The sequence below is a fragment of the Morone saxatilis genome, unplaced genomic scaffold (assembly GCF_004916995.1).
Source record: "Morone saxatilis isolate NCDOM2014 unplaced genomic scaffold, NCSU_SB_2.0 Contig5, whole genome shotgun sequence".
NCBI classification, from domain to species: Eukaryota; Metazoa; Chordata; class Actinopteri; family Moronidae; genus Morone; species Morone saxatilis.
The window spans coordinates 14,490,714-14,501,050 of record NW_023340095.1 but is presented as its reverse complement, the minus strand read 5'-3'; the positions used below and the strand labels follow the sequence as shown (position 1 = coordinate 14,501,050).

Below are 10,337 nucleotides of genomic sequence, written 5' to 3'. Positions count from 1 at the left end.
TTTCACATTTGTGTTTTTTAAAAAGAAGTTCATATCCTGTAGTTTTTACACATCTAATGGTAACAAAGGCTGAGATGTAGTGAGCAAAGATGGATGTTTTGATCTTCTATAGCTCTGTTCTAATTAAATCTGACATCAATGTTAATAACACAAATGTTCATTTATTTTTTATAGTAAAGTTCATCAAACAACTTAACAAACATTCTTTGGCTTTCATAGAGCATAAAGCCTATAATATTATTAAGATATAATATTATTATGGACCTTATAATTGAATTATCAGGATAATTCCTAATAATATAACATTCCCATTAACGTCAGACAATGTATCTGCCTCAATAATTATCTTGTATCCATAGTTGTTAATATTTGGGACAGTATGCTACATAGTTTTTGTTTTGCAGACTGCAAAATGTGATCATATCCAGACTACCACCTTTAAACTAAGGAGCATTTTGTTCACCTCAAAGTCATAGAAGTAGTGCTACAAATCAAATTTGGTCATATTTGTGATTAAAAGGTTTAAAAATCTATATAAAAGTATGTAAAGCAGACTTCCAGGAGCAACATCAGAAGCAGTGGGACAAAGAAAATATAATGTGCTGAGAGAAAGTAGCTACCAGCAGCTACAAAATAAGATGTTATTTATTAATGTCAGCTATTCACTATATTGGAGTTACTATGACGTGACAATAATTTGATCACAAAATAATTATAGAAAAATCCTTTACAGCTGCTCATTTTAAGAATGATGTAAGCATTTGGTGCAGATTGTTAGCCAGCATACCACATTGTTTTGACTTGCTTATTAATTTTTCAGATGCCATAAAATTCTGCTTTTAATAATTGATTGAATAATGTTTTTTTTTTTTTTAAATGTATGTCATTATTCTACTACTTATTTGTTTCATATTAGGGAAATTGCCATGAAATTCTCCATATAAAAACATAATAAACATGATTATATTGAAATTAAAGAATTTATACAACACTGCTGTGTTTCCTGGAGGACGTTGGACTGAAAATAACATTTAGATTAGGATTAGAGAGAGGAGTATCATTGTACGAGTGACCCACCTGTCATATAGAAGTCCTTCACAGTAAGCTGTGGAGGGACTAAAGGTCGAGTAAGGACAGCCTGGTTCACTGCCTGAAAGGGATAAGCCAGATATCGTCGTCACCATGGAGAACAGTGTGAAACAAACTAAAATACAGCTTTATCAGTGCATTCTCTGTTATCAACTAAACACATGCTGGAGGAAGATAACAGCTGACCTTAGACAGCTCATTAGCCTGCTTAAAGTAGTTGGCCTCCTCAACGTTGTCATATCGCACCAGATTTGGGGAAACCTCTGCCAGCCTATCACGCACTTCATCAAGGGTGTCATATGGCAGAGTCACTCCAGCAAGCTTAAAAAGGCACGGGAAAAATACACAGGATTTAGTCTTATTCTCATTATTTTATAAAACATGATTGTCTTTTATTGTAGTTCACCTCAGATATGGCCCTGATGATCCTCCAGTCCTCCCTAGCCATGCCTGGAGCGGTCACAGCCACTTTGGTCTGCTGCGCACGGCCTTCAGTGTTCACATAGGTGCCACATTTCTCAGTGTATGCAGCTCCAGGAAGTATGATATCAGCCATTGGTGCACCGACATCGCCATGGTGACCTGAGCAGTTATGTCAAATAGCATTACAATTGAGCACAAAAAGGTTTAATGCTCTTCTAACCATCCAATGGCCCCGTGTGTATTGTATGGAAGCGCCTGCATTCATTTATGTTGATTTACTCATTGACTCAGGTTCTTCCTTTGCCACCCTACTGTACATGCAATACATGATGTCAGGAATTGCACTGCCTCTCTCAGATGCAATGCTTACATTTATGTAGATGAAAGAGCTTCTGCTGCTGTGCAGTGAAACAGCTGACCTTGATAAATTATGAAGCTATCCTTAGGGAGGTCCTGGCGAGTAATGCAGCCTGCATCAGCTCCCAGTAGGAACAGAACTTTGGGCGGGTTCTTTCTGATAGCCTCCACTCCTGGCTTGTACCCAAGATCAAGTGCAGCCACTTGACTGGCAACCCTAAAGAAACAGGCACACATATTACAGCAGAAATTCCTCCTGAACACTGTCCTTTTATTTAAAGCTTCCCCTCTAATTTGCCAAGACTATGACCTGTGAAGCACATTGAGAACCTTCCAGGTTTCCTCCACCCCACTGCTGACGCGAGCATTCTGCGCGATGGTTGATACAGCAGCCATTATTGCGGCCCCATCCTCTCTCTGCAGGCAACTGCTTCCAACTACAACAACAGGATGCTTGGCTTCTGCCAAGACCTGCAAGGTGAGACAGAAGACACAAACATCAGGAGGAGACATTCAAGTTCACCAATAACATTCTCTGTATTACTGAGAGTGCTCAGAGAGTTACTTGGGAAAACGGGTGAGTTCCTGAAGCAATTTCTTGAAGAACCTTGGCAGACTCCCCAAGATGGTCATATGTGTAACTTAGGTCCACTTCCTTTCCCAAAAGAGCCACTTGTAACTCATTGTGAAGCCAGCTGAATGAGAAGAACATATTAACGAAAGTGCCTTTTTGTTTTACTCAGATTTAAGGAGATTTACTCAACTGTATTTAAACGTACCTTTTTCTGATTCGTGCATTGAAGAGAGGAGCCTCATAGCGTGGGTTTGTGCCAACCAGAAGCAGTAGATCAGCTTCTTCAATGCCAGCAATCCCAGTGTTTAGGAGATAGTTTGAACGCAGGTCAGATCTAAAGAAGCCAAGGTAAAGACACAAAGATCAGCAGTAGTTCAACAGGCTTTGTCCCATCTTCTCTTTTACTCTTTCTATGGTCTTACCCAGCTCCAGCCATTGGAAACACCTCCTCAGTGCACAGGTTGTCACTATTGAAACGATTCAGCAAGTCTTTCAGGGAAATGAGAGCCTCTGCATCCACCAAGCCTCCGACGACAGCAGCAACACCATTTCCTTCGACTCCTTGCAACTGTCAAATAAAACAAAAGCTACAGACGCGGCTTAGGACAGCCTACAGCTACAGAAGGTAATTTCCTCATAAATTACATACTGTTCCAGCAACTCGAGTCAGCGCATCTTCCCAGGTTGTAGGAACCAACTGGCCAGAGTCATTTTTCACCATTGGCTGAGTAAGCCTCTGCCTCTTGAGTCCATCATAAGCAAACCTGTCAGGATGAAGCAGAGTTCAGCACTGATGCAGACATCATCCACAAATCTACAATATGTATGTGAAGCAAACATTGTGTCATAAGAGAGGAACCTGGTTTTGTCGGAGATCCACTCCTCATTGATATCCTCATTAATACGAGGCAGGATTCTCATCACCTCACCCCCACGAGTGCTCACCACAATGTTACTGCCCACAGCATCCAGAACATCGATGGATTCAGTCTTCCTGCAGGACACCAAAGAGAAAAACATCAGTGTAAAGGCTAACATTTCATCCTTAAAAGTGAAGCAAAAATGTAGAGCACAATCCAGAAACCTTGTCTCCCACGGGCGGGCAGTGAATGCATATGGCTTAGACGTCAGGGCCCCCACTGGGCATATATCAATGACATTCCCAGATAGCTCCGACATGAACATCTTCTCCACGTAGGTCCCGATCTGCAGGTCATTGCCTCTGCCAGTGGTACCCAGATCCTCCACACCTGCAATCTCACTGGCAAAGCTGAACAAAAAGAAAGTACTTCATATAAATATTCAATATACTCTACTGTACTGATACTGTAGATATTGGTGTGGGACTCACCGCACACAGCGAGTGCACTGGATACAGCGAGTCATAATGGTTTTGATGAGAGGGCCAATGTTCTTGTCCTCCACAGCTCTTTTGCCCTCTGTGAAGCGGCTCCTGTCACTGCCAAACTGCATGGACTGGTCCTTCAAACGCAATGGTATTCAGTCTTATTAATCAATCCTAGAATATGAATCCTAAAGTAAACAATGTCAGCACACTCAAGTGTTTGAAGACTGTGAACACATCTTCACGGCTGGTGGTTATCTTTACCTGTAGATCACATTCTCCCCCTTGATCGCAAATTGGACAGTCTAATGGGTGATTAGCCAGTAGGAACTCCATCACACCCTCTCTGTGGGAAAAGTAAACAACAGATTTAAATACAATTCTTTCCACTTTGTTTTTGTTTTTTTGTGAGAGATGTGGGCTTTCAGTAATATGCAATGTCATCAGAGAAAGCCTACACTGTCGAACTTGTGAGTTTGATCCTACCTGGCCTTCCTTGTTTTCTCAGAGTCAGTTAAAATATTCCAGCCCTTCATCACTGGCATGGCACAAGCAGCCACTGGCTACAAGACGAATGAAAAATGATTCCTGGTTATTTTAAGTAGGTGTCTGTCATACTAGGCAAAGAAATACTGAAACGCACACACTTACACACAGTCTAAAACATACCTTAGGAACTTTCTCGACCTCCACGAGACACATGCGACAGTTTCCAGCCACTGACAGGCGCTCGTGGTAGCAGAAGCGAGGAATCTGCATTCCTACCTTCTCACATGCCTGTGACAGATTTGAGTCGCCGTGTTAAATCTGATAGTATGACTCAACTCTCGTATAACTGCATGCGTGAATTTACCACGAGGTTACCTGCAACACAGTGGTTCCTGGCTCCACCATGACAGGTTTCCCATCCACGAACACCTCCAGGAGGTTACTGGCGGCTGCTGTTGCTGTAGCTGCGGTGCGAGCTTCAAGCACAGACAGAAAACATTTTAATGCATTCTTCAGATTTTATTTTCATCCAAGGACTGTAAAGCAAGCAGTTACATGAATAATCATCATTTATATCACATTATATTACTACTATATCACTCCTGGTATTACAAAGCAATAATAAATGAGTGCCACTGAATACTACTGGCTAAATTAAGCCAGCAAAGGCCTGGCACTAAATGTGGTAGCTGGCAAATCTGTAATCCTGCCTATAATCCATCAGGGGAACAAAGTGACAAGAGCTCTGGTCCTTGCACACAAACAACAAACAAAACGGGTGTTGTGGTGCAGAAATACAAGACGCACATTGTACGTAAGGAAGGCATGATCAATTAACCAGCTGATGAAGTATGAAGCATATTGTTTACCATTGTTAGTTGCAGCCGCGCCTCCTTTGGTAACAGCTGCTGGAAAGAGACTCCGGCTCACCACGGGCAAACGCAACATGCTGGAGGAGAGAGGCAGCATCACGTGTGAGGTCGGGCTCCTCCGGTTGACACACTTTTGTAAAATGTCGACAAATCTTAAAGACATTAAAGCCGGAGAACCGTACAGCCTCCATTTGACTAACGTTACCATAACAACAACAGAAAGTAGCCACCTTAAGGTTAAGTTAGCAGGATTAGCCAATTCATGCTGCGTATTTAAATAAATAATAATGAGCCTGTACAGGTATAAAGACATATATCACATTTACACAGCCTGCATTACGTTATAAATGTGACACACTAACGTTAACTGTATGTAACGTTGGACTGACGTTAGTTAAACGATGTGCCCAGCTAACGTTAGCCAGTATTGATGGAACGTTAACGTTAATCGTTAGCTGACTGTTAGCGTTGTTACATTCTAACGTAACGTCCACAAGACACACCAACTGTCACTGGAACGGTGTATTTCCAACGGTTATAAACGTCTGCGCCGTTAAATTCAAACCCACACATTCGAACTAGCATATCTTCTAACACATAACTTGACTTCCAGCCGGTTAAATTTCACCACTTTATTCAATCATGAGGAGCCCTTTCTAGCGTCCGTGAAGCAGCTGTGTCCGAACTATTAATTGTCTACATACTTAATGATATTGTCCTAACCACTACGGTGAGCAGTCACCTACCTTAACAGTGTCTGTCCTCATGAGACTGCCTGCGACGCAGATTGCGCACTGTCTTGTTATTGTGCTGCGTCACGGATTAAGTAATCCTGTATACCATAATCCAAATAGAAAGGCTACTTTCCCGTTACATGCTGATTAATCTAATCATACAGGTAATAAAACACTAAACTGTTAACAGTGATGTGAAGTGCTCCCTTTTGAAGATCCTCGTCTTTTCTAGGGTTCAGTCAATCTGTGGCAGGCTGTGGGGATGTGGTTCACTGGATGGAGTAGCAGGGCTTTCAAATTCAATTTGTTTCATTGGCTCTCACTTTAATTTACATTACACATCATTCAAAAAGATGGAGGTCCACTTGAGTTGTCCATTAAGTGCCATGAGGGTAGGCTGACTGTTTAAAGAGGGTAAAATGTTTGATTTCTGATTGCATGTTTACAATTATTCCGGGGATTCAACCCAGCAACCTTCCAGTCACAGGATGAGACCTAACAATTATGTAATCTCTAAAAGTCAGAGTTCAACACAGAGAAATAACAGGAAATGGCTGGATCTGTAAACACGCTCTCAGGAAGTGGAGTTATATTCACATCTGGGTTTACGTCTGGCTCGGGTATACTCACTAGGCCTGTTTAAATCCACCTGGAAATGTAGTCTCTGTGTACATAAAACATCAAAGCCTGCTTTTTTTAATGCGGTTACAGACTATTCATCAAGGCGAACAATAAAAAAGAAGTTATTCAAACAAACTGTACTGTACTGTAGGTGTTTAGAAGAAGACATTTATTACCATATATGCCTTTAACTTGGAATATATTAGAATAAAACATTTATACAATTCTCAACTAGTTTATAAATCTTACAATATATATTAAAAGGTAACTAGCAGCCAGTATAATACTGTAATAATACTGAGTATAAATGCAACGCATTAGCATCTTTAAGAACCAAAGATGCCATGATCCAGGAGTACAACAATAAAAACATTTTGGTAAATACATAAAATGCATTTGATGTAAACAACTGATGATTACCTTCATTATTGATTAACCTGTCAATGTCTTTTATTGGACAATTTGTGAGCAATATGATTTAAACAATTCACCAATTATCAAAATAGTTTTAATTATCTGTTGATCCACTGATCGGCAGTTTCATCTGTAATGTTTAATCTCGCCTCTTCACTCTATAAATCACTTGAGTCATGCAAATGAAAAAATAAACAGGACGATGAAAGATAACTCCATGTAGACGTTATACACTGTGCGGCTCAGCTTTTCCATTGAGAGTAATTACACATTACTCTGTCCAAATGAAACAAAATAGGAAAATCTTAACACTAGAGCTGGAAAGAACAGCTATGATAATCCCCCACATTTAAGCTTAAGTAATAGCCAGTCTTAGCCTCATACTTTTCACGGACTACTACTACAGTCAGAGGACGGTTGTAATCATAGAGTTGATGACTCCACGGGCTCCTCTGGGACACTGTCCTGCTGAACTCCTGGCACAGACTCTATGTCAGTGGCAGAGATCGACTGGCTGAGCTCTCTCAGTGAACTTTTAGTTAAGTTAAAGCATGCATGCTTCAGGATGTGACGCACCTTTTTGCCTAGGAGCATATACAGCAGGGGGTTAATGCAGCTGTTAAAGAAGCCCAAGCTTGTGGCGAGAGGAAAGCCGGTTTTCAGTATGTCGTGTAGGTACAATGAGGAATGTATGGATAACTCCATCAGGCTAAAAGTATGAAACGGTGCCCAGCATAAAAAGAAGGCCAGAATCACCGCAGAGACTGTTTTGGAGAAGCTGGACAACCGAACCGAGCCCCCGGATTGATTCACTTTGATGGTCAGAAGGATGCCCGTCACACATATCGCAGTAAAAGGCAGAAGGAATCCCACAGTGGTGCGAATGGCCACTATTATAATGTGTGTCATGGCCGCGATGTCTCGGTCCTGTGTGTGGAAGTTGTTGAAGCACACCACCTTGTCATGTAGGCGCATGGTGTCGCGAAAGATGAGCGCGGGGCAGCTCAGGGCGGCAGCTATCACCCATATGCAACCACACACGACCCAGGCCCTCTCTACAGTGCGATGCCTCGGAGACCAGTTCAGGTGGACCAGAGAAACATATCTGTCTATGCTGAGCACTGTGAGAAAGAGCACACTGGCGTACATGTTCATCACGGACACAAACGAGTTAAGCTTACACATGGCAACACCAAAGTCCCAGTGGAAGTCCCGCAGTATGTAATCAATGTAGAAGGGGAGAAAGAGCACAAACACAAAGTCTGCCATGGCTAGATTGAGCAACCAGATACTGTTGACAGTCTTTTTGCTTTTAAACGCTGTCACCCAAATGACAGTTCCATTTCCAATCAGACCAAGCACAAAGGAAATGATGTAGATGACCACTGAGATGATGTGCATGGTTTCTCTCTGCCTGTGTTCTACTTTAAGTTCCTCCAGGTCGCCGTACTCCAGGTAGTATTCATAGGTGTAGTTTCCATAGTCCTCGCTGGAGTCACCCATTGTTTCGAGGATGCGGTGAAGTTATCTGTGGGACGTTCATGATAAGATTAAGATGATCTGGAAACACAGTATCCTTAAAATCTGCATTATAATCAGCCTATAAAACAGTTCCTCACCTCACACTTGTGATTATGCTGGGCTGTTCTCCAAAAGGATCCAGTTGGCCTCTTACGATCATTCAATTCCTGTGTTGAATTTAGGACTGGGTGTGTCCTGACTAACCCTGGAACATAGTGTTAACATCTATTTGGATCAACAACACTGAGATGCCCAACAGATGAGGCAGAAAGAGCCCTCATAGGATGATTCATATTCTTTGTTTTGCACTCTGTTTTACGATGGCAGAACTGGCAGATATAGTATTGTTGCACAATTCATAAATGTTAATCTTTCCAAAGACTGTTACCAACCAAGCAACTGGGTAAAAGGTTAGACTTTTTCACACATCAGCAATATTTGTATCATTATCAAGGCCAGAATGAAGCACATTCTACAAAATTCTACATTTTTAAATCAAATTTAGCATGAATGTTTGTGGTCTGAGGTGAATGTTTGTTGTTGCCACTGCAATAATACAACTGTATTCATATGTAGCTGAAAAGATCAAGTAAACAATATAATAAAAAGAAGGTTAAAACTTAAATTACTACATTAATAATACACTTTTAAACTCATTCTCAAAAAAGAAAAAAGCTGCATAACTGCATAGTCCTTTAAAAATGTGAAAGCTAGTGTAGATAATATCCGATTAAACAAGAGATAAACCCGTTTATAAAAAAATATCTATCCAGCTAACTTAACTTAAAAGAGAAAAAAGTAACTTCTAACATTACATTTCTTTACATTACATTACTACTATTAGACTGGACAGTAATAATAAAAAAAAACACTACAACACATAGGCTACACATATATTGGCACACTTTGAAGTGATCCCCCCCCCGTTAAGATGTGAAAGAGGGTGCATCGCTTACCCTCCTTGTGTAAAAGTGTCTGGATGCAAACACCGACAGCTCCCGGATGAAAAGTGGCTGCTAACTTAGCCTTCTAGCCTCCGCCTCGCTGGGCCTTGCTCCGTGACTTCCCACTCGGCTGCAAAAACTCTTTCTGCAGCTTTCGGCATGTGTTGTCTTTCCGTGAGTCCATCCAAGTTAAAACTCCGTTAACTGTGCGTTCAGAGCAAAGGGCTCAGAGGAGTGGAGATGTGCGGTGGGCGCGCCCCGGCTGACGCGTCAAACGTGAACCACAGGATGAAGAAAAGTTATTGGTCACCAGCACGGAATGAAGAATGCTTTTCATTCAGAGGAGCTGCCTGCGGCTGCTTTTCATAACAGCGGGGTACAACCCTCAACTCACGCTGTCCCCCCTCGGTGAAATACACGGAAAGGTTTTTAATGCTGCAGATATATTTTTTTTTCCTCTCCCAAAATGGACAAATATTGCTTCAGTCAGCGGTTAGGGCCAAACGTCATTTTCCCTTCTGCATTTGAGTTCCTCTTACAAGTCCTGATTGATTGGTGTACAGAGAATAAACTTGTGGCAGGCCTTCTGTGTGTTACTGTGAGGGCAGGCTTTAAGTGAGTGGTGGGACTGTACTTAAGTACAATTTTGAGTTACCGAGGTACTGCATTTTATGCTACTTTATACTTAATATGACTAATTAGTGTACTTTTGACTCCAATATGTGTTGAAATTATCCCCTTTACCAGCTGCAGTGCTATTGATGCACACACATTAATGCATCAATAATTATTAATATATAATAATTGCATAATGAATACTTTTACTTTTGGTACTTTAAGTATATGTTTGTTCTAAAACTTACAGGATGTACTTCTACTTAAAGCAAAAAAAAAAAACTTTCATGGTGTGTTAATTTTGGTGGCCCCTGTGGGCAATATATGTTTCCACAGCCT

The 10,337-nt window shown here is 41.3% G+C and overlaps 2 protein-coding genes across 2 annotated transcripts in view; both read right to left on the bottom strand.

Annotated features, from left to right (window-relative positions):
* LOC118338757 (NADH-ubiquinone oxidoreductase 75 kDa subunit, mitochondrial-like) overlaps positions 1-6,145 on the bottom strand; it is a 7,120-nt gene extending 975 nt beyond the window's left edge. The window contains exons 1-18 of the mRNA XM_035676067.1: positions 5,896-6,145; positions 5,147-5,226; positions 4,653-4,753; positions 4,458-4,565; positions 4,275-4,351; positions 4,053-4,134; positions 3,795-3,925; positions 3,528-3,713; positions 3,303-3,437; positions 3,093-3,207; positions 2,866-3,011; positions 2,649-2,777; positions 2,435-2,564; positions 2,180-2,340; positions 1,932-2,086; positions 1,496-1,671; positions 1,276-1,410; positions 1,078-1,150 (exon numbers count right to left, since the gene is read on the bottom strand). Of these exons, the coding sequence (XP_035531960.1) occupies positions 1,078-1,150; positions 1,276-1,410; positions 1,496-1,671; positions 1,932-2,086; positions 2,180-2,340; positions 2,435-2,564; positions 2,649-2,777; positions 2,866-3,011; positions 3,093-3,207; positions 3,303-3,437; positions 3,528-3,713; positions 3,795-3,925; positions 4,053-4,134; positions 4,275-4,351; positions 4,458-4,565; positions 4,653-4,753; positions 5,147-5,225 (2,119 nt within the window). The 5' untranslated portion in view covers position 5,226; positions 5,896-6,145. The remainder of the gene's footprint in view (positions 1-1,077; positions 1,151-1,275; positions 1,411-1,495; positions 1,672-1,931; positions 2,087-2,179; positions 2,341-2,434; positions 2,565-2,648; positions 2,778-2,865; positions 3,012-3,092; positions 3,208-3,302; positions 3,438-3,527; positions 3,714-3,794; positions 3,926-4,052; positions 4,135-4,274; positions 4,352-4,457; positions 4,566-4,652; positions 4,754-5,146; positions 5,227-5,895) is intronic.
* Positions 6,146-6,656: 511 nt separating this feature from the next.
* gpr1 (G protein-coupled receptor 1) lies at positions 6,657-9,992 on the bottom strand. The gene is made up of 3 exons (XM_035677266.1): positions 9,396-9,992; positions 8,538-8,644; positions 6,657-8,446 (listed from the first exon to the last, which is right to left on the bottom strand). Exon 3 carries the CDS (start codon positions 8,419-8,421, stop codon positions 7,342-7,344), a length of 1,080 nt encoding a protein of 359 aa, XP_035533159.1. The 5' UTR covers positions 8,422-8,446; positions 8,538-8,644; positions 9,396-9,992; the 3' UTR covers positions 6,657-7,341.
* Positions 9,993-10,337: the final 345 nt, after the last annotated feature.